The 23,491-nt window shown below is 42.6% G+C and overlaps 1 protein-coding gene across 1 annotated transcript in view; it reads left to right on the forward strand.

Moving 5' to 3' along the window:
• Window positions 1-250: 250 nt before the first annotated feature.
• Window positions 251-23,491, forward strand: part of UBN2 (ubinuclein 2) — a 49,594-nt gene continuing 26,353 nt past the window's right edge. Inside the window, exons 1-5 of the mRNA XM_064155100.1 lie at window positions 251-715; window positions 5,100-5,192; window positions 10,940-11,041; window positions 21,993-22,130; window positions 22,747-22,859. Of these exons, the coding sequence (XP_064011170.1) occupies window positions 251-715; window positions 5,100-5,192; window positions 10,940-11,041; window positions 21,993-22,130; window positions 22,747-22,859 (911 nt within the window). The remainder of the gene's footprint in view (window positions 716-5,099; window positions 5,193-10,939; window positions 11,042-21,992; window positions 22,131-22,746; window positions 22,860-23,491) is intronic.

A 23,491-nucleotide genomic window follows, 5' to 3' on the forward strand; every position in this document is an offset into this window, starting at 1 on the left:
GTGCGCAGGCCGTGGCCCTGCGCCTGCGCGGCCTGCGGGCCTGCTTCTATTTATGTGGGGGGGCGCCAAGATGGCGGGGGTGGAGACGGCGAGGAGAACGTAGGGGGCAGCTCCAACCGGGCGACGGAGGGGGGAGGGGAGAGGGAGGCGGAGCCGGTGGGAGGGAGCGCGGGGAGCCGTGTCACCGAGCGCGTGAGGCGGGGGGCCGGCTGAACGGCGGGCGGGCGGGGGGTGGGGGGGGCGGCGGAGGATGGCGGAGCCGCGCCGGGTGCCGTTCATTAGCCTGTCACCCGTGAGGCGCCGTGAGGGCGAGAGCCCAGCGCTGGAGCGGGAGCCGGGGGGCCGCGAGCCCGAGCCGCCCCCCGCGGGCCGCGAGGCGCCGCTGTTGGTGCCGCCGGAGCCGCCGCCGCAGGAGCTCTGCCGGCCGGAGCCGCCGCTGCCGCCCCGCGAGAGCGCCGCCCGCCTGGAGCCGCCCCGTGAGACCTGCCGGCCCGAGCAGCAGCCGCAGCGAGAGCCCCCGCGGCCCGAGCCGCCGCCGCTGCCGCCGCCGTCGCAGCTACCGCCGCCGCCGCGCAGCCGGCAGGAGCCGCCGCCGCCGCAGGAGGCGCTCCCGCTCCGCCAGACGGTCCGCCTGGAGGTGGTGCTGAAGGACCCCACCGAGGAGGGCTGCGTGGAGTTCAGCTACCCGGAGCTGCTGCTGTGCGGGGACTCGCGGGTACGGGACCTCCCCTTCCCATTTCCCCTCCCCTCCCGCGGGACGGGCCCCGACGCGCTTCCTCCTCCTGCCGGCTGGCAGCTGAGCGCGTCCTCGGCTTTGCTGATAGTGTTATCCTTCTCCCCGTGCTGCTCGGAGGTGGTCCCGGCCCGGGGGGCAGCGCCCTGGAGGGAAGTTAGGTGGCCTTGCCGTCGCTCCGCGCTCCTCCTGGTGCTGAGGCTGCGCCCGTACCCGTGGGGGAAGGGGAGGCTTCGCACTTGCCCCTGAGACTTCCGAAGGCTCCCGGGTGGCTTTCCCGATGTCTCCTGGCATTTGCTGGGAGTAATGGTGAACGCCAGAGTCTTGTGCCCCGCTTACCCCCAGGTCTCTGTCCCCTCTCTTTGCCTTCCTGAGGAGATGTAGAGTTGCGTTCCTCCTTCGCGGAAGATTTTTGCTGCAGGTGAAGGAAAATGTAGCCGTGCTGGTCTGTTTCCCGAATTGTCTATGGCCTCTGTGCAGGTAAATGCAGAGTTGTTAGCCTGGCTCTGCTACAGGCTTTGGGAGACAATGAAGTGGCCATTAGCAGGCTTGGACATGAGTTTCTGCAGTCTTGGGAGGACAGGGGTGAATGAGAGTTAATGTGCCTGCAACTTTAACTACACCTGTAATTGTGAAGACCTTCAAGCAAAGAAGTACTTTGTTGTTTCCCGTGTCTCCCATCGGGAAATCATGTGTAACTCGAACTGCTTAGGTTTCTAAGGAGCACAGCTTGTAAGGACAACTTTAAGAGGGAAGCAGCCAACCCACAGTACCCAGCGTTCCAGTAGGAAGGAGAAATGCATGCCCTTAAAGCTGGTGACACGCCACCCATTCTTAGTGAGCTGAGAAAATGAAGTTGCAGTTGCATGCCAGTGAAGTCGCACTTTAAATAGTTGTGGCTTCTCTCAGTTCTGATACTCGGACAGTTTTAGAGAAAATTTACATCTTGCTGAAAAGGACAGGGGACGAGGATGTGACTTGGACTGAGAAGGTTGTGATAGCTCTCTTGATAAAAACAAACCTCAGAGATCAAGTACTCATATTGCCATTGCATTTTTACATCCAGCACAAATGTTTAAAGCTTCTGTTTTGTGGATTAGTGTTTCTGGTGGTTCTGATGCCACAACTATACTTAGCAGCTCGCTCACTTTTTGTTCTGCAGTAGAGATGCACATGCTGATTATGTTTAAATATGGGAGCCAGGAAAATCAGTAACTCTGGTTTTAATTCCTCTGACATCCTGTGTTGCAAGTTAAATGGTTCTTTCTGTCCATCCTGCCCTACAGCTGTTGTGGACAGACAGTGCCAGTTATGGCTCCTCTGTATTAGTGCAGCATGAGCCTGATGCTTTGTGAAGTGCTGTCTTCCTGAAGGTGAAAATTATGTTAGTGTTTGGAAGTAGTTCAATATGTTAAGGCTGGTTTTTTTTTCCTCCCTTCACCTTATTTGGGAGTTCCTAGTTCTGTAACTGTCTTGTTTTATTGTAGGCAGGTAATCTGTTATTTGCATGGTTGGAGAAAAAATAATGTAGCTCTGACAGAAATTCCATGTCTTCTCAGGAGGAGCATTGATTTAGGGAAATTTTGGTACAAATGGAGTCAGAGATTGTCACTTCTTTACCTTAAAAGCAGTAATGCAGAAGCACTTTGTTAGAAAGGTTGTATGTTTTTCAGCTTTTTATATAGAGTCCAGAGTGAAATGAATGGATTGTAATGGCCTGTCTGCTGCTGACTGTGTGGAGCAATGGGGTGGTTATGTAAAAGTGTGTCATAAATTGTGGTGGTCTTTAAGTGATTCTGGACTTTTCATTCTTGCTTAAAAATGGATGTGTGCTTGGCCTGTCAGTTTAACTTCTTGTCTACTATGTGGTAGAAGCTGGAAAAGCTATTCTGTTGAGTAGGAGGCATAGGATGACAGAAGACTGCCTTTTACCCTAGTGTGTAACCTATTGAAGTTCTGGAACCGAAAATAAAGTTGTGACAGGAGAGATGTTGCTTGTGGATTAGAATAGCTATGGTGGTTTATACCAGTTAATGCAGAAGAGAAAACTACCTTGTTGAAATGAAGCTTGACTGAGAAACCTCTGCCCTCTACCACTGTTTTGCAGGATCTATGAGGTGTACTGTTTCCAAGTAGGCAGTAACTGGTTGGCAGGTAATATTGTGGGTTTAAGTGGATTTTTAGCTTTCCAAAGTTGTTGGTTTAACACTGACTTGATTTAGAATGAACAGTTCATATCAACTTAACTATGCAACCTGTGGGGTAAAGACTGATTGAGTTTTCTAAGAGGTGTTGTTGACTTATCCCCTTGTAAAAAGTTGCTCAGTTTCCTTAACTATCCCAGCTAATATTCAACATTACAATTTTAGGAGCTCGTCTTTCTGTATCGTGATGTTGTTCAAAACTGGAGCAATCAAAGATTCTCCAGAGGCAGGCTGCTCCGAGAAGGCAAGGACTATTGCACAGGAATAGCTTAAAATGTTGCTTTAATAGGTCTCTTTAATGGAATGGTAGAGAATGCCAAAACTTACATGACAAGGTGAATCCAACTTTTTTATTCCAAATATGGGTTCTTAGCCTGAGTCAGAAGCTACTGGAAATATTTGTTAGGAACTCGTGTTGTCCTTGTCCTGCCTGTCGCCTTGATAAAGAGAGCATCCTTGATAGGGTTATTGGTTCATGTTTTAGTAGGAATTATTTATGGAAAGTTTCTGGATTCAAGTAGTAAGTTAAGTCTGGCTGAAGAGTTTATTTGCCTCTTGAACTAGCAGAAGTGAAAATACACTACCTGTTCTGTTGGTGTAATTGAAGCTTGCTGCCTAAAACTTAACTCTGAGTGGGCAAGTCAGGCGCCCAAGATGGTTTCTGTCAAGCAGGCTGTAAAGGTGCTGAAATAGTAACTTCTTAAGTTACTGCCAACTCTGTGAGCTGTCCAGAGCCCTCAGAAACCATCCAAACTAAAACTTGCTTGAATTTGACATCCCAGTAGTGCTTAACTAATGAAAGTGACGGTCAGCTACAGATTGGAGAGGTTGATGGACAGACACGTTAACACTGAAGTACTCAATTTTGCTTTACCCTTGGTCTTAAACCTTGTTCAATTTCACAGTTGGAAAAACCCCTCCATTTGCCTAGCAGATGATGTGGAATAGATTTTCCCAGCTAAAAGTACAGAAAACAGTATTGCATGAATTGAACAGTGTTTTGCATGTAATTTTGTCTGCAGAAGATGTGTGTAACTTAAACTTGCGCTTCAAGATTAAATCTGATTTTTCTCCAAGTACTTCAGAGAATGTAACCTAATTCTATGCTGTTAGTAGTTTTGCTCAGCTTGCTTTCCTTATTGCATTGGTCTTAATGTTATTGAGCTGGTTTGTCATTATTTGTCAGTCAATATATTGGCTTTTTGTCCTGCAGAGGAAAGATCTTCCTTTTCTGAACATGGTGTTGCTTTTGGTTCTATTGTACCATAAGTCTTGATTTATTTGTTGGGCAATCTATTTGCCATAAAGTTATCTGCCAGCCTTAAAAGTTCTGTAATGTGGAACTCAATTCCATCATATTTTAGCATCTCACTACCCCCCCAAACAACAACAATTATTGTATTTTATATGAACTGTAATTTGAAGAGGCAACCCAGGGTTTTTTTTTGCCATACCTTATTTTCCCCTGCAAAAGCACTGTGTATACCTGTAATTACTGTTCATTGACTGCATGTCAGTGAAAGCCTCTTTCTCAAATAAAAACCCAGCAATGAAGGAGCAGATACTTCCTGCTTATTTGTACAGCTGGAATAAGCTTTATTGTCCTTGTGGTTGCCATAGCATGAATTCTACAAAACTGCCACTGTAATTACTGAAATTACCTGGAGGGAAAAAAAGTAACAGTACAAGAGTTAAAAGGAGTCACATTAGTTAGGATTGTAACTTGCTGAGCTTTTGGTCCTCTGGCTGCTTCCCTGCTGATTAGCATACCAGGCACATCTTGTGTATTGTATCTGGAAGGATCAGGGCACAGGTAAGAGGCACCAGTGGAGCAGAAGTGAAAAGCAGTTGTACTTAGAATTCTTTCTTGTTGGGCCTTAAATGCTCATAGTGCTCTTTCATGATTATGCTTTCAGTTGAAGTCATAGTGGAATGCTTGGGAAAATTAAAATTTGAGCTTTTCTTTTCTGTTTGCCTTCTCATTAGGAAAAAAGAAACTGTGATAATTGAATGGGTCAAACTAATTTTCAGACGGTAATTTCGACTCTATAAATTCTGGATACTGAGTCACCAGAGTATTGTGTATTGACATTTAGTGGTGTTTTATTGGCCACATTCTGTATTTCTTTGTTCAATGAATATTTAACTTGCATATTTTTCAGAAGAAATTGGTTCCCTCAGAAGATCCATTTAATGATGAGCAGCGTGAGCGGCATGAAGTAGAGATGCTAGCTAAGAAGTTCGAGGCAAAATATGTGAGTTACTATACCTGTGTTAAAACATCTGAATATTTAAGAGTGAGAACTTATGATACTGCAGAGATGTTAACATCGGGGTTTTTTTTACTTAATGGGGTTACTAATGTAGTGTAAAATGACTTCTGTACGTTTTGGAGCTGACTGTCTCATCATATTTAATTTAAGTAGCTTGAAGCTGCTACAAGCTTATTAGACAAGTCTGCTAAAGAGATTTGTCTATAGAATGCTTCAGCTTGTGAAGCTATTCCTGGAAAAGCTTTGCTATAGAAATATAAATGAGTAATAGATGCAGGTCGATATGCATGATAAATATTGTGCTAGAGGAAAGAGTTTTCATGTAAAGCAGTTGTGTGCTGTTGAACTGCTCTTCTGTTTGGGCTAAGTACTGGTGAATCTAGATGAATTTCTGACTAGTTTGGAATGCTTCCGTAGGAAGTTATTGTTGAATAATAAGTCATTCCTTGATGAGTTTATCTGGTAGCTGCCAGCTGACTAAAGATACTCTGCTCACTCCTGAAAGTATAATACAAATGACTTGAACAACACTAGGTAGTACATAAAGAGGCTTTCACGAGTAAATGAAGGTAGAAATCAGAAAACGTTGATAAAACCGCACCCAAACAGGTCTTTAAGAATTCATATGGGTAGGGTTGGGTGATGAATTCTGAGTTGGCAATCAAAACTCATTATCATGCTTAGGCATGTTGATATTCTGGATTGCTAGTAGAGCACCTCAGTAATAAGGGGGAAAAAAGCAGTCATTTGTGTATCTCTGCTATTAATATGTGTAGTAAAATCTTTATTGTCTAATTTATTTAGGTTTTTTTTCTGGCAAAGGCAGATTTCTCTTGAGTGTGAAGTCTACACATGCTGTACAAGTAATTATTATTTCAGGGCAAGCTAGCTGTTCATAACAAAAGGAACGTTTAAACTGTGAAGAAGAATTTTCATCTTTTGGAGGGGTTGATGGAACCCAATACACCCAATGAACAGAGAAGGCACTTCCAGAATACTGTTTGCTTTCCATTTGAATGATTAATTTTTGAACATGAAGTGTTTCAAGTGTTCTTTTTTAGAAAACTCATTTTCACAATACAGGTTAGGGGTTTTGTAGAGTCCTGAAACAAGTTGTTTAGCGCGTGCAAAGCAATATAAATGGGAGGGAACAAGAGTGGAAGCAATCTCATTCGTTCACTTATGCATACATCAAAGGTAAACAATTACAGTTATGGACAAAGCATGGTATTGGACTTTAAAAAAACAGAGTTCAATGAGCAGTGTTTAAAATCTGCAGAAAGATACTTTTAACTGTTAGCAGTAGGTAACAAAATCTAGCCTGTCACAGCAGTTCAAATTCTTGGTGCACTTGTGTCTTGATTGCTATTTACACCTTTGCTTTCTTGCCTTTCCCTCATTCTCTGCAGTACCTCATGCCCTCAGCTCCACAAAATTCCCAGAAAGGAATTGTCTTTTATATAAAACCTAAATTATTACATTGGGGCCACTAAGCTTGGGGGATGGTGAGAGGTTAATAATTCTTGTGTTAGATATTTCCAGTCCTTTTTCTCTTCCAGTGTAAGAACTATCAATCTCTACTTGCTGTGCAAGCTCAGAGGAATTGCGTTTCTGTACACAGACCCAGCACAATTGCTCATGTTCTGGCAGCATCTGGCCTTCTTCTGATTCTTGTGATGAGACATTCACTCCTTAATTTAAACTAGAACAAGCAACTCCTTAATTTAAACTAGAACAAGTATCCCATGAAGTGGATACTCCTCTCCTTAACAGCACACTAGTGTAAAAGTGGTCACTGATGGTATGATGTAGGGGTCTTTCAGATTTGCAGACTTACTGTATCCTTCTCAAACTGATTAGCCATTCCTCATCTATAACCATTTAAAATCAAGTCAGAAGTTTTTAGTCATAGCACATGGCAGTGATTCTGAAAAATCTGATGCATGAAGAACAGTCTTCCTTGAAGACTTCTCAGATAAATTCTTGCGATCAGATCAGTACAGTTTAGGCTACATCTTGCAGCTGCTAAGAAAGCCTATAAATAAATGGGTTTTGTGAAATGGGCTGCATGAAGTTGATGCACCATTTGTTCACTCAGTTATTCACAACTTCTTTGTAATTGCAGCCTGTTTTAAACACTAACATAAAAATATGTTCTGAATGGTTCCCATTTTCTTTTAGTCGAAAACACTATGAAAACTTAATATTGGGTCTTGGCTGATACTGTGCATAAGAATTTTTATTGGATTAAAACAAAGGTCCTATGGAATGATGTAGTACTCTTAACATGAATTTAATCTCAAAAGTATAACAAAGTGTGCCCTGATCCTGCTTCACTGTGACTGTCTAGCAGTCTGTAGCTTAATTTCTCACAAAGCTAAAGGCTGTGGGTTTATCCTTCATATACCTTTCTGCCATAAGTTTGCTGGATCATTCTGAGTTCACTGAATTTGTGTTCCTTGGCACTAAGTACATGATGATTGTGTCATGTGAAAACATAATTGTGTTTAAACCTGATGAGTCCACTTGGTGCTCCATGGTTTCTGTACTGTAGGAAGTATTTCACTGCTGTTTGTTCTGCATTCTGCGTGTGATGATGGTGATTATAGCTGCAGTGTTGTCACGTTCCACTACACTATGGCAGCACTGGTTTTTACCTTTACACATCCTTATTGGCTTACTGTTCTTTTTTTATTCTAATTGCTTTAAGTGAAAGGATATTAATGGTAGTATGCCCTGATTTATAACTGGTATAATGATGACTTGTTTTGTTCTCTGTTCCTTTTTTATAAGTCCCAATCATTTTCTTTTTTGACCACTCTTGTTGAGCAAATGTCACAGAGCTGTGTGTAACAGCTCAGTGTTTCATGAGCAGCATAACAAATTTTGGGAGCATGCCATATTTTTGTCTGGGTTGTACTTCCTTTTTGTGAATTGCCTTGCTTTTATTGATAGGAAATTCAATTTATGGTTGAGTGTAACTCTGAGGTATTTCAGTGATTCTCCAGTTGTCTTTTCTATTTACTGTCTTCAGTAATTTGTCACCTTCCCTCCCCTACTCCTGGTCCCCCTCTCTGTTGCTTCTAAAGATGAACATACGTGGCCTGGTGATTTCACTGATTACTTTCTTTGCTAAAATAAAATACTTATTTCTACCTTTCTTGGCCTTAATCCAGACATTGAGTGGATTTTCCTCTTACTCCATGATAGTTTGTCTTTAAATGCCTTTAAAAAGATACAAAGATATTTAAAGTGCTGTGTCCTTCTACTGGAATTCTTTCCTGCTCTGGAATGGTGGACTTTTGTGCCTATTAGTTCTGTCCTTGACCACTACACTGGGCAAGTTCATAGAAGTGTTAAGGTTTACAGGATATTAGACTTCTGTGGCTCTTGAAAAATTCTTCCAAAACTGACATCATATTTGCCTCCTCCTAGTCCTGGGGAGCAAAGGTTGTTTAAGCCTTGGGTTGCATGGCACAGTTAATTTCTTGAACTCATATTTGAATGTTCTGACTACTTACATGAGAACTCCTTGCACCTTCAGAAACTAGATATCTTACTTGGCTGTAGTATCATGAATGTTTGTTTTCTAGGACAGAAGGGTTGGAGGAACTCCTGGTAAAAGTGAAAAAACTTGCCTGAACTGCTGCATAGTAAACATTGATGCAGATAAGCTCTTCAGTTCATCTGCTGTGGTCTTCCATCCTTATCATCTTAATCATATGGTCTTTAAACACACTTTCTTAAACATAACTGGGTGGAATCAAGCCTGAGGGAAATTCTCTATATACAGTGGTTCAGATATTTTCATATGTCTAAATACAGGTTACTATTTTAATCTTGCTTTTATTCATTTGGCTATTATGAGACGTTGTTGTTTTACTACCTTCATTTCATATCTGCACTGCATTTCTGTGAATCCCAGACAGCCACAATATATTGAGAGATGTATTTTTTGGGATGCTCATGCACTGAAACCATAGAATCATGGAATAGCCATTACTGCATAAGGATTTTGGACTGGCAAACAAGGATGTTGTTGGATACTTTGGGCTTACTGGATGAGGCACTTAGTGCCATGGTCTAGTTGATTGGAAAGAGCTGGGTAATAGGTTGGACTGGATGATCTTGAGGTCTCTTCCAACCTGGTTGATTCTATGATTCTATGCAGTACAGAGGTGAATTGCATTACAGATTAGTGAGATGAAAGGTGAAGTATAGCTTTGCATTCTTCAGACAGCTTTCTGGTGCCTCAGTCAGAATGATAAGAATTGCATAAGCTCTTGCACCGGAGTTTAACCAGAATTCTTAAGTGCTACTTTTACCTTTCTAAGATATTTTGTCATCAAAACTTCAAATTTTAAAAGAAAAAGGTACTGCATGTTTTGGTGAACAAGCATTATTTCAGATATTTTACTACATGGGTGACTGCAGAGGTGATAGGACTTGTTAGAAATCCTAGTTAGAGAAAGTTAACTTGGAAACCTGGATTAAAGGAACTCGCTTGGGAGGCTTTTCTCCTAGGACTTTTGTATTTATGTATTGATTTATGCTTGAGAAGTACTTGCTTGAGTGCAAGCATGCATGCTTTTCTTAGTTTCAAACTTGAGATCTGGTAAAATGTTGTTAAAACCAAGTTATTCAGATGCTTAGAGCTCTCATGAATGAGCAAGGATGAAACCTCCTTTGAACAGTGTCTGCATATTCGTATTAACAAGTGGGTTTTGATATTTGTATGTCACAACTAGAAGACTTATTCTAAACATACTTAGAACTATAGAGTTAGAGACGTTTCAAAAGCAAGTTTTTCAAATTCATGGGAGAACACTTTTAAGGTGCTTCCTTTTGGGGAATTTTCTCTCTTAATATTCCTGTGTTGAGAATTTTGACAGTACATGGGAATCGGGAAACTAGACCTTCTATACCAAGCAACCTCCCATTTATATAGCTGTAAGTTTATATTTCCTGAGTGTTTCTTGATTTATTAGATCAAATGTGTCCCTGACTTGAAACTTTCACATGAGGAAAAGTCCTTATTGGTTTAAAATGGAGGTTATGGCCTTCTGGAGGCAAGCCCACAGTCTGTGATGCAGCTTCTGATTCTAAGTTAGTCAAATAACCATTTCATGTCCAATCTGTCAACTGAGGTGATGGCTTTTTGCATTTCTAAGTATGTTTTACTTAGCATGTTTTGTCTTCAGTTTTGTCACATGAATGCTGTAACTCCTTAAATTCAGAGACACCACATCTGCAAGTACCAAATCAATATTTTTCTGTTTTAACTTAGGCTTCACTTTTCTGCAGAGAAGCAATCCATCTTTTCTGAATGCTCTTCTGTAAGGACTCTGTCGCATATCACAAAACTCCAGTTTATAAATTATCCCAGTCCTGCTATGACTTACAAGTGTATCATGGTGACTTAAAAGCACAGGACAGTGAAATGTCCTTAAATAGTAAACATGGGGAAGATTGCAGTCATGCAGAAACTGGGTGGCCAGTGATTAACTTTTCAGGGACAATTCTGGTGAACCTATAGTAGAGTATGTTTGCCTGAACTCAATCCTATAGGACAGCTTTTAGTAGTTACGTACACCACCTTCCCAGGAAGCAGCCAAGAAAGCAAAGCTGCTAATTCCTGGGTGACCATCCCTCCAATGCCTTATGTTTTGTAGGCTTTAGTACATTGCTTCCCCATTTCCCAAATGATGCAAGGCTTGCTTGTTTTTCAGGGAGGAAAGCCCCACAAGCACCGGAAGGATCGCCTGCAGGATTTGATTGATATAGGCTATGGTTACGATGAAACAGACCCTTTCATTGATAATTCTGAAGCGGTAAGTAAGCCTCATCAGTGCAGCAAGTAGTAGTAAGACAATGCTTTGGTTTGGATTTTTTTTCTCCTTGGATAAAGAAGAAAGGTAAGGGAAGATACTTTGTGCCTGTATATAACTGATATGGATCCCAAGAGCCATACTGCTGTGGGAATCCCATGAATGATTATATTTGTAGTCTCATTTAGATACCATTATGCACTGTAACAAGAAAGCTCTGGCTATATCATGTAATTTTCCAGCTTCAGAAACTGCATTTTGTCTTTCACTTACTGTGAACTGAAATTACATTGGCTCTGTTCAGCTTCTTGTACTAGATGCCTGGATTATTAGTAGATTACTGGTGTTAGATTTCCTGCATGAGATCAGGAAGCTATTCTGCTTTTAAAAGCCAGTAAGAATAGAATAATTATGCTAAACCCTCACCAAATAGGTCTGAAAACTGAGATAAAACATCTTGGTTAAATATTACAGCTTATTTTGTCTGAGTAGTTTTCAGAAATGAAAACACACTTCAGGGTGGAAGAAAAAGGTAATAGTTAGGTGCAGGCAATATTAAGGCTATCAGATTTTTAGGAAGGCATTTGTAAGTCTCTTAGTAGTGAGATGTTCAAATTATGACAATAGAGAAGATTGAAAATGTGGATGTTATAAAAGCTTGGACCTATAATGCTCCTTTATGTGGTAGTAGATCTGGGAAATGATAAAAGTTTGGTAAAGAGCACTGAGCTGTAAGGTTTTGGGCATATAGATGTTGCAGGGAATATTGTTCTTAAGAGCAGTGTGAGGGGGCACAGAAGATGTGTTGCAGAACTGATACCTTCTCAAGCAAAAAGAATTTAATCTGTTTAACCACCACAAATAGCAGCATCAGCTCATCCATGTGTATCATTAGTTTCTGAAGTGAGTCTGAAGACACCTGAACAAGTTGAGTGAAAAATGAGTTTGCTTATTGGATTAACTTGTCTCTTTTTTTGGTCTAGATTAAGATTTTAGTTGAACTTGCCAATATGAAATTATTCCTATCATCCTTCAATCTCTGATTGTGCTTCTGTAACAATATTGAGGCTTAAGCCATCATAACTCTTCCAAAGGTCAGATTCTGATCTTCAGCTCAGTAAGAACAAATGTGCTGCGTTGCTGCCGAGAAACCACTTGAGCCTGTAGGCTTCCCCAGTTGCTCACTGTTGCTTTTGTTACCTATCCTTGGTTTTTAGTTTATGATACAAGACACAAGTTGTATCTTTTTTTTTTCTGGATTTATTGTGACCTAGCACAGATCAGACATGTGATTCTGATAACATTCAGTACTCCCAGTACAGGATGTATGCGAGTCTATCAGGGAGGAACATTTCACTGGTGCGCTGGTAGCAGTTCTCATGCTGTGGTTCTTTCCAGCGCTGTTCTTGTTACCAGCGGCAGATCCTTTAGATTTGCAGGAGCATTTACTTCTGGTATCACTTGCTAGGCTCCTTGCAAAACCATACAAAAGGCAGTTGTTAGGACTAGATGATTGCATCATGTGGTAGCTGTGGAGGCTACTGGGGAGAATGGTGTATTCTCCAAAGACTGCTCTCCTGAACAGCTCATTATGCCTTGTGTCTGCATTACAAATACAGAGTAGTGAGACACTACCTCTGTTTTGCTTTTAGCTTTATTTCTATATGGAAAACAATGTGCCAACTGCAGTCTAAGGTGCTGTTGCAGAGCTTAAGAGACCTGAAATATAGGAGTTAAGTTTAACACAACCTCTCATTTTGTTTTAGATGCAAATAGGAAGTGTTCAAAAAGACAAACCTGTCTGACTTCATTCATCTGCTGTGTGGCCAGCTATTAAATCACTGTGTACCCTGAGAAATGTCAGAGCCAGGCCCAGTTGGATCTTCCTTTTAGAAGATATACTTTCTTATACATAAAAAGCTATTATATCCTGGGTACAAACACATGAAAAATGACTGTGACAGCCTCTTGAATTGCTTCAGGATTGGCATCCTGTTGTCTCCTCCTGTATCCCAGAAAACAATAATTGAAAGCTTCCTTAGAATTTCAATCCTCTTTCTTGTCACAGTTGTGAAAGAAATACCAAGCTCTTTCACAGTGAAACAGTTTCATTCCATAGCTTCAGAGATATTTTCCTTCTGAAAACAGATTTGTAACTAATGCCATCAAATACTATTCAAGAAACCAAACCAATAAAATTCAAGCTTGTTTTGAGCAGGCTTTGTAATAAAGGAATTCTTCCTTTGGATCCATTTTCAGTTAAGCAATTCTGTACATGTAACATGGATACATCTATAACAAATAGCAGATGTACTAGAGGATTTGGGTCCTTGAAGGATCCAGCAAAGCAATTGCTTATTTTCTTGAGGGCAAGAATCAGGGTCAAGTGCAAGGAATCTGCTAATGACATGGTTTGCAGGTAATGAATTTTAATGGGGCTGGAATGCAGAGACAGGACATGATTTTCTGGAGAAAGGGTCTTGGAAAGTGATGCTAGAATAGAGTGTCTCCTGAGCAAATAGTTTTCCTGTCAGATTCCTGAAAGGGACACTGCACCTCCCCTGATAAGGTAAGGTAAATTTTGGGCTGCCTAGTAGGATAGATTGTCATTGTTTACCTTCTGTGCAAATGAAGACCACACAGGAGATGATTACAGATTTGTTTTCATTGTGTACTCCATAGGGTCAGTACTTTCCTACAGCATGGTAAGGACTTGAGGCATAGCAAGTTTCATGTAAGTATGAGGAGGAATTTTTCCACTGTGAGGGTGACAGAACACTGGAACAGGCTGCCCAGGGGGGTTGTGGAGTCTCTGAATATATTCAAAACCCACCTGGATATGTTCCTGTGTGATCTGGTATAGGTAATCCTTCTTGGCAGGAGGCTTGGACTGGGATGAGCTTTGGAGGTCCCTTATAGCCCCTGACATTCTGTGATTCTCTGACTTCAAGAGCCTGCCTGCATGAACTCACCATCAAGGCTCCTCTGGCTATTGAGCACAGGAAAGTAAGGGCTTCTGAAAAGCAATTTGTTGGATTTGGACATGAAGTCAAGCTAAAGAAAAATACTGCAGAAGGATTCTTGGATACCTATTGCCCTAAGTGAAAGTCAATTCCTACGTCACATCTTCCCTCAGATGTGTCTCCTCTTAAAGGAAGGAATCATAGAATCAGCCAGGGTTGGAAGGGACCACAAGGATCATCTAGTTCCAACCCCCCTGCCATGGGCAGGGACACCCTACCCTAGATCAGGCTGGCCAGGGCCCTATCCAGCTTGGCCTTAAGCATTTCCAGGGACAGAGCCTCAACTGCCTCCCCTGGCAACCTGTTCCAGGCTCTCACCACTCTCATGGTGAAGAACTTCCTCCTCAGATCCAGCCTGAATCTCCCCACCTCCAGCTTTGCTCCATTCCCCCTAGTCCTGTCACTCCCTGGTATCCTGAAAAGTCCTTCCCCAGATTTTTTGTAGGCCCCCTTCAGATACTGAAAGGCCACAATAAGGCCACTTGGGAGCCTCCTCTTCTCCAGACTGAACAGCCCCAACTCTTTCAGTCTGTCCTCACAGCAGAGCTGCTGCAGCCCTCTGAGCATCCCAGTGGCCCTTCTCTGTACTTGCTCCAGCACATCCACATCCTTCTTGTAATGGGGGCTCCAGAACTGGATGCAGTACTCCAGGTGGGGTCTCATCAGAGCAGAGTAGATGGGGAGAATCACCTCCCTTCGACCTCTAGCCACACTTCTGATGCGGCCCAGGATCTGGCTGGCCCTCTGGGCTGCAAGTGCACACTTCTGGCTCATGTTGAGCTTCTCATCCACCAGCACTCCCAAGTCCCTCTCCTCAAGGCTGCTCTCCAGCCAGTCACTGCCCAGCCTGTATTTGTGCTTGGGCTTGCCCTGACTCAGATGCAGAATACTGCACTTGGTCTTGTTGAACCTCATGAGGTTGTCTTGTGCCCACCTCTCCAGCCTGTCCAGGTCCCTCTGGATGGCATCCCTGCCCTCCAGTGTGTCTGCTGCACCACACAGCTTGGTGTTGTCAGCAAACTTGCTGAGGCTGCACTCAGTGCCCCTGTCCATGGCACCAGCAAAGACACTGAACAAGACTGGTTCCGGGATTGATCTCTGAGGGACTCTGCTTGTCACTGGCCTCCACTTGGACATGGACCCACTGACAGCCACTCTTTGGGTGCAGACATCAGGCCAGTTCTTTATCCATCTTGTGATCCATCAGACCCATGTATCACACATGGTTTGTGATGATTTGTTGATTACAGCTTGCTCTTGGCTTTACATATGTCTGGTTTACATGCTGTTCAGTTATTCACCTTGCTGTTGTCCTTGGAAGATTTTCAGCTGGTCCCATTTCAAAGAAGTGGCATTTCCTCTCTGAATACAATTGCAGACAAGTGGGAAACTCATGCTTCAGTCTGTTAGGTTGAGCAGTTTGCCTAGGGTCAGCAGTTTGTGAACTCTTCATTCCAGAAAGCTGTAAAGCAAAACCATCTTACTCTGTTGTTCTTCACTATGTAGTGATTAGTCTGATGGCAAATACTGCTCTTGCCATAGCTTAATGGACCTCTGTGGTAGTAATATGCAGTGTTCACAACGTGCAGAGAAGGCATCCCTCCTTGGCCTTTTTACTCCTTTATAGCAAAACCTGTGTTGGCTGCAATGTAAACTGCCCACAACTACATTATCTGTGGAATGGGATTCTTGTAGGTTAGGTTTCTGCTTTCTCTGTGTTTTTCCTGCATGCACACAGAAGCATACATGTGCATATCAGCCTGATTTGACTGGACTGATCACTGCTGTGACCATATCTGAATATTTGGTTGGCTCAATACCTTTCTGACAATGTAAGCTTTATATAGGTAGAGGATCTGGAGGAATCATACTATCAACCAGGTTGGAAGAGACCTCCAAGATCATCCAGTCCAACCTAATCCCCCAGCCCTGTCCAGTCAACTAGACCATGGCACTAAGTGCCTCATCCAGGCTTTTCTTGAACACCTCCAGGGACAGTGATGGAATTCAGTGCTCTCTGAGCTTTCTGCTGTGCAGTATAGAACAGGGATATGAAGTAATACATGATGCATAAGGAAAAAAGCATGTCATCTTCTGTTACTCTGTGTTAATAAGACATGCTCATCCACAGCAACAGCCAGCTAGCTCCTTCTCCCAGCACAGGTAGATGAACACAGAGGAAGAGTCATAATAGATATAGCAGCTGCTTGGTATTTGCATTTGAGAGGTACAAAATTGCCTTTCAGAGTCTTCAGAGGGGCAGATCATGACCTATGATCAATTCTGCTTCATAAGGAGATGAATTCAATAAATCTGCTCAAGGAACTTGAGTGTCATCCTAAATAAATATAAACAATATAATACCAATATATTATAATGTAAAATAGCAGATTTTGATAAGTGCATTTGTCATGAAATGTCTGAAATGTCATGTGGTTAAGTCTGCTCTTCATCTTAAATGAATAGAAAAGGAAAGTGTAACTTTTGTACAGTCTTTAAACCAGGAGAGAGTAATATGTTGCATATTTATTTGCAATGAAACTACTGAACTACATTTGTAATTGTGAGTCTGAGCTCAATCTCTGAATGAGTTGAACAGATACAGGTGTTCACAAAAGCAGCCATACATTTTACAACTTAGACTGAGGTATTCTGAAGGCCCCAGCCTTCCTGTAGGTCCCCTTCAGATACTGGAAGGCCACTCTAAGGTCTTCTTGAAGCCTCCTCTCCAGGCTGAAGAGCACCAGCTCTTGTAGCTTGTCCTCATAGCAGAGCTGCTCCAGCCCTCTGAGCATCTTTGTGGCCCTCCTCTGGACTCATTCCAGCAGTTCTATATTCTTCTTGTGTTGGGGGCTCCAGAACTGCACACAGTACTCCAGGTGGCATCTGACAAGAGCAAAGGGGGAGAATCCCCTCCCTTGCCTTGCTGGCCACACTGCTCTTGCTGCAGCCCAGCACACAGTTGCTGTCTGGGCTGCACTCACACTGCTGGCTCACATTGAGCTTTTCATCAACCCACACCCCCAGGTCCTTTTCCTCAGGGCTGCTCTGAGCCATTTGCCACTCAGCCTGGAATTGTGCTTGGGACGGCTCTGACCCATGTGCACAACCTTACACTTGATACTGTTGAATTTCATGAGGTTGGCCTGGGCCCACCTCTCCAGCCTGTCTGGGTCTCTCTGGATGGTGTCCCTGCCCTCTAGCACCACACAGCTTGGTGTCATCTGCAGACTTGCTGAGGGTGCACTCACTTCCTCTGTCCATATCACTGACCAAGATGTTAAACATCACTGGTGCCAGCACTGACCCCTTTGGGACACCTCTTGTCACTGGTCTCCAGGTGGACCTTGTGCCATTGATCACCCCTCTCTGCGTGTGACCATCCAGCCATTTCCTTATCTGGCAGTGCTCCACCCATCAGGCCCTTGTTGCTCTGATGGTCGTTTTAAACATCTCTGGTTCATGGCTTCCTCACTTGTGGCCCATCTTTAATCCTTACTTTTTCTTGTATGTTCTTCAGGGCTTCCTTTACTACTCCACAGCTAAGTCTTTACTGTGTTTCACGTTACTTGTCCTTCACTTATCATGATAATGGTCCCAGCTTTAATTGTGTGCTTTGTCCTTCAAACTTGGCAGCTACTACACTCTTCTGTTTTGATCCTGTACTGCCCCAGCCTCACCAATTCAGTTCATACCCTGCCAGCTCAAAAAGGAAATGTCTGCTCTGTTTCTTAAGCACTGTGGGTAATGTATTTTTTTCTTTCATCATCTTGTACATAATGAAGCTGCTTCTGAAAGCTGCATAAAAACATCAGATTTCTCTGAAGCTCTTACACAGCCTCTGCTTTCAAGTTTACTTTGCACCTCCTACATTGCATGACCATCCTGGTCTCTTAAGATGAATGACGAGACCACAGCTAAGCCAATTTGCTTTCCTTTTGTCCAGTTAATGGATTCTTGATATTTTGTGCTGGTCTTTCATATGATCTTAGGGCATTTCATGGAGCCTGTCAACCATTCTTCCTTTCTCTTTCTGTACTACTTATTAAGCCTTCCATTGCAGGAAGGTAAAACATACTGAGTCATGGAAATTTCAAACTACTTAGGTCAAATCCACATAGATCTGCAGTTCAGGCTCTCATCAGCTGCTTCCTTGTTGAAGGACACATTCACTGTTTCTCTCTTCTGAATAATTCTTTTTCCTATCTTAGTGCTTTTGGTAGTCCAGACCTTTTTGTTCTTAAACCATTTCATCTTCAGTATATCTTGCCTGGTGTGCAGAGGGAAGTGATTAAAATAAGCTGGTAGGTGAGTATGTAGGTGTTCTCAAGTCCTTAGTTAATGTTGTGGCAGTTAAAACTGTCGACTAATTTATTCAGTCCATTGAATTCTGTCTTAACAGACGTGCAGTGGAATGCCTGCTGATTCAAACTTCAACATAACACATGTATTGTTTTCTTCTCAAGTATCTTAATCATTTGGCTCTGCTACCAAACATTAATTTTGTGTGGCTGGAACTCCAAATCTACTTCTTTTTGCTTTACTCAGCTGCAAACCTGTGAGATGTGTCATAATCCTAGCCTTTCTTTCAGGAAAAGGGCAAAAAACAATTCTTAGGCATTGCATTGCTAATTCTGTCTTTCTGGTGCTGTTCTGACACTTTCAAAGTCCTGTAAATGCTTCCTCCATACCTTTGTCAGCAGATATGTCTCATACATTCTGGTTTTACTCTTTGAGACAGACTCTAGCTGTCAGAGTTGTGTTTGTCACCTAAGTGCATCATCACACAGTTTTCAGTATTTGAAAACAAAGACTGGTAATTCTTGCCTACAGTAGCGTGGGGCAACCTTGTCCTTCGATAGTGATAACAGCATTGTCAAAGCAACCCTCCCTCAGCTCTCTTGGAAACACTTCAGTGGCTTTTGGTTATTACACCTAGAGCTAGAGTGAATATGTTCACAGAATCATTCAGGCTGGAAAAGACCCTTGAGATCATCAGGTCCTGCTGTTAACCCTACTCAGGCAAGTTCACCAGTAGAATCATAGAATCAACCAGGTTGGAAGAGACCTCCAAGATCATCCAGGCCAGCCTAGCACCCAGCCCTATCCAGTCAACTAGACCATGGCACTAAGTGCCTCATTCAGGCTTTTCTTGAACATCTCCAGGGATGGTGACTCCACCACCTCCCTGGGCAGCCCTTTCCAATGGGAAATCGCTCTCTCTGGGAAGAACTTCCTCCTAACATCCAGCCTAGACCTCCACTGGCACAACTTCAGACTCTGTCCCCTTGTTCTATTGGTGGTTGCCTGGGAGAAGAGGCCAACCCCCACCTGGCTGCAGCCTCCCTTCAGGTAGTTGTAGACAGCAATGAGGTCGGCCCTGAACTTTCTCTTCTCCAGACTAAACAACCCCAGCTCCCTCAGCCTCTCCTCATAGGGTTTGTGTTCCATATCCATGTCACTAAGTACTGCATCTAAATGGCCTTTAAACACATCCAGAGATAGTGACTCAACCACCTCCTTGGGCAGCCTGTACCAGTGCTTGACTACTTTTAGTGGAAATTCTTTTCCTAGTGTCTAACCTAAACCTGCCATGGTGCAGCTTGAGGTTGTTCCCTCTTTTTCTATCACTAATCACCTGTGAGAAGAGACCACCACTTACCTCTCTATATTGCCCTTTCAGGTAGTTGTAGGGGGTGGTAAGTTTTTCATTCAGCTGCCTTTCTCTCAGACTAAACAGTTCCCTCAGTCACTCTTCATAGGACTCACTTTCTAGGCCCTGCTCTGCCGGTCTCACTGTTTCTGATACAAGCCAGAGTGCCACTGACTTTCTTTGCCACCTGGGCACACTGCTGGCTCATACTCAGTTGCTTGCTAATTAGAACCCCCCAGTCTCTTTCTGCTGGACAACTTCCTGGCTACAGCACCCCAAGTTTGTAGTGTTGCATGGGATGGTTGTGGCCCAAGTGCAGGACCCAGCAGTTGGCCTTGTTGAAGCACATACCCTTGACCCATCGATCCAATCTAAGTCTCTTTAGAGCCTTCCTACCCTCAAGCAGATCAACCCACCCACATAAGTTGGTGTCATCTGCAGATTTACTAACAGCACAGTCTAACTGCTTGTCAATATCATTGACAAAGGTTTTAAACAGAAGTGGTTCTAGTACTGAGCCCTGAGGAAGACCACTTGTAACCAACCACCAGCTGGATTGAACTCTGACCACTGCTCTTTGGGTCTGGCCATTCAGTCAGTGTTTTATCCAGCAGAGTGTATGCTCATCCAAGCCATGACCAGCCACGCTTTCCCTAAGAATTTCATGGGAAACACTTAGATCTTCCCAGCTTTTTTCAAGTTTGCTATTGATGAAGTATTTCCTAGAGATGTAACAGTTTTCTGCTAAGACTTGGAGGAAATGATATTCTGAGAAGGCTGCTAGATGTGAAATAATTACTGCTGCCTTCCACTCCACTCTGCTTACTGACCACTTCTCTGGTGTCTTTGGATTTCAGTGTTTTCGAGATACAGCTTTGCAATTCCAACTTGGAAATTCCTTCATAATTACTAAGTGCCTTTTGCAATGTATATAAGAGTTTAAAGCCTCTTTTGTAGTTTTAAAACTGCAAATGAAGTTTCAAGGCGTCTGACTTTCAATGGAACAAGTCCTGGTACTACAGCATTTGTATTAAGACACTTTAAATTGTAAATAAGCCATTATCAACACCTAGAATTGGAAATAAGAGAAAAGATACTGTGGTTAAGTTGCCATGCCTGGTATAGCCTTTCTAACAAATGAAATAGTCTGAAATCTTCTGAGGAGAAGTTGGTTTTTTTGAGCAGCACTCTGGTTAGAGTTGGTAGTAAATGTAGCATGTGTTGGAACATCTGAACGTGTCAAGTGCGCTGCAGGTCTTGCTATTAATGAACACTGACTTCATAAAACACAGCAGATAATCTGGGAAGGTTTGGTTTTTTCCTAAATGTAACATCCAATTCTGTAAAATTCTGACACTGATCCAGCTTCCTCCAGTACAGCAGAGTGAGTGATCAGGCTGTCATCTTTTTTTTTTCCAAAATAAGGAAGAAAGAGGTTCTCCAGTAAATCTATCTATCACAGATAACATAAAGGTTCTGTGTTTAAAAGTGTGTTGCTAGCAGAGGTAATTTGAACTGCACAATGTCTCATGAAAGGGTAGTCAATAGAAGAATTGATAAAGGCAGCTTTTGTACAATTTGTTTTTAACTCACAGTATCATCAAGGTTGGAAGAGACCTCACAGATCATCAAGTCCAACCCTTTACCACAGAGCTCAAGGCTAGACCATGGCACCAAGTGCCACGTCCAATCCTGCCTTGAACAGCTCCAGGGACGGCGACTCCACCTCCCCGGGCAGCCCAACTGTTGATGTTGCTGCTTTGCCTGTAAGGCTGTTGTCCACAAAACCAAATAATTCACCACCTGTCAGCATGCTTCCTGGGTAAAAACAACCCATGAACGATCAACTGAAGTTGCTCCTGGGTAGATGGTGTAATCAGGGTTTACATCTTGAGATTAACGGCTACCGTAATGTAACCTACTCTCACGGATGGGATTGTGGAGGGGAAAAGTGTAAAGGTTGGGGTTTTACCACAGCTTGGATTAGGAGGGGAAATACCTGGGTGCTCATCCTAATTTCCTTCAGAAAGCAGGACTTTTGCTGCTGTAATCCTCTTTTGCTTTTTAGATATGGCATTGTTTTGAAAGTAAAAAGGCTATTCTGTGATATTAATGTTCTGTGCGTTGACCAGTAAGTATCCAATAATGTTCTTATCCTGTTTCTATTCTAGCAAACTCTGTTGTGTACTTGTATATAGTTCTTAATGCATAGGGACTGGTAAATGCAATACATATTAATTTTCTTAAGAAATGCTGATCAAGTCCTCTCCTACTCCAGTATGATGAATTGGTTCCTGCATCTCTAACAACCAAATATGGAGGGTTTTATATCAACACTGGCACACTGCAGTTCCGCCAGGCATCTGACTCAGAGGATGAAGACATTGCAGAAGACAAAAAGCATAGGCCACCTAAAGTAAGTGATCTTAATTATGCTTTTTATACAGAGCTTATAGCTAGGTGGACAACAGGGAATATTGATTGCAACTGGGTTGAGGTTAACTTTCTTCAGAACAGCCCTTTCAGTGCTCTGTTTTAGATTTGGTACAGTATTGGTAACATGCTGAAGTTTTGTCTGTGCCAAATGATGTTTGCCTTGTGGAGGCTTTCTTTTTCCCTGTGCTGCATGGATCAGCAAGGAAGCTGGGGTTCAGTTCACTGGGGAGAGAAGACAGCCCATCTGAGTCGTCCAGACAGATATTTCAAACTATATAACTTAATATGCAGCAGTGAATATGTGCTAACAGAAGGTGGCAAAGGGGATTCACTCTTCTGAGGTTGGTGTTGGTCATACTAACAGGACCTAAGTCTGTGTTTGCCTGGGGTTTTTTCTTACTGAATTCAGTAACTGTTCAGAAATAGTTAATGATTGAGACTTGTGAGCAACTGCAGTTGCTGACAGGAATCCAGTGGTACTGTTTGCCTTTATGCCTGTTGAAGTATTTTTCCTGAAAAGTGTAATGAAAATTAAATGTTTCTTTTTGTAATTTAAGCTGGAAGAATCATTGTCCTCTCTTCAATCTCTTTTCTAGATAGCAAAGTTGAAAGAGAGTGAAGATCGTGGAATGAAGAAGCGCAAACGGAAAGATGAAGGCACAGAAAAGGAGAAGAAACCTCGGAAGATGAAAGTTCCTAAGCAGTTGGGGTAGGTTTTTTTCTTCACATGAGCCCTTGACTTATGTGAGGTTTGGTTTCAAGATTGCCATAGCAAGGTCATCACAACTGTTTAGAACATAGTTTTAAAATACAGTAAGCAATAGCTAAGAGGTTTGGGGTTGGAATTTGGATTTCATTAAATCCTGCGAGTTAATTATTTGTCCCTCAATTTTGAACAAGGAATAACAAAAAAAAGGACAAATTGCAGAAGCTTTGTCTACAAATAACATTGTCCATCACTGTTCTACTCAAAGCCTTACACAGCACTAGGAATTACATCTTCTAATGACAGAGAATTTTGCCTTTATCCCTTGATTTCTACTCTGGAAAGCTATAAACATTGCTTAATTATTTTATATGTTTCTTTCTGACTTCATGCCTGCTTTCATGAGTTCTGAAGACTAGAGTGGAAAGATCAAGGTGGTGAGGTATTTAATTGGCTTCTACAAAACCTGTTGAGTGGAAGTTGTCATACTTTGGATATTTAAGTTTATCCAACAGTAATTTTCATCAGCATGATGAACTGGTGGGAAATGTTTATCTGAAGTAGCACATAAATGAAGATAATTTCTTGTAATCTACATGGTGTGCCTAAGCTTAAAGCAACTTGCCTCCATCAGG

This window comes from Pogoniulus pusillus, chromosome 15 (genome assembly GCF_015220805.1).
Source record: "Pogoniulus pusillus isolate bPogPus1 chromosome 15, bPogPus1.pri, whole genome shotgun sequence".
NCBI classification, from domain to species: Eukaryota; Metazoa; Chordata; class Aves; order Piciformes; family Lybiidae; genus Pogoniulus; species Pogoniulus pusillus.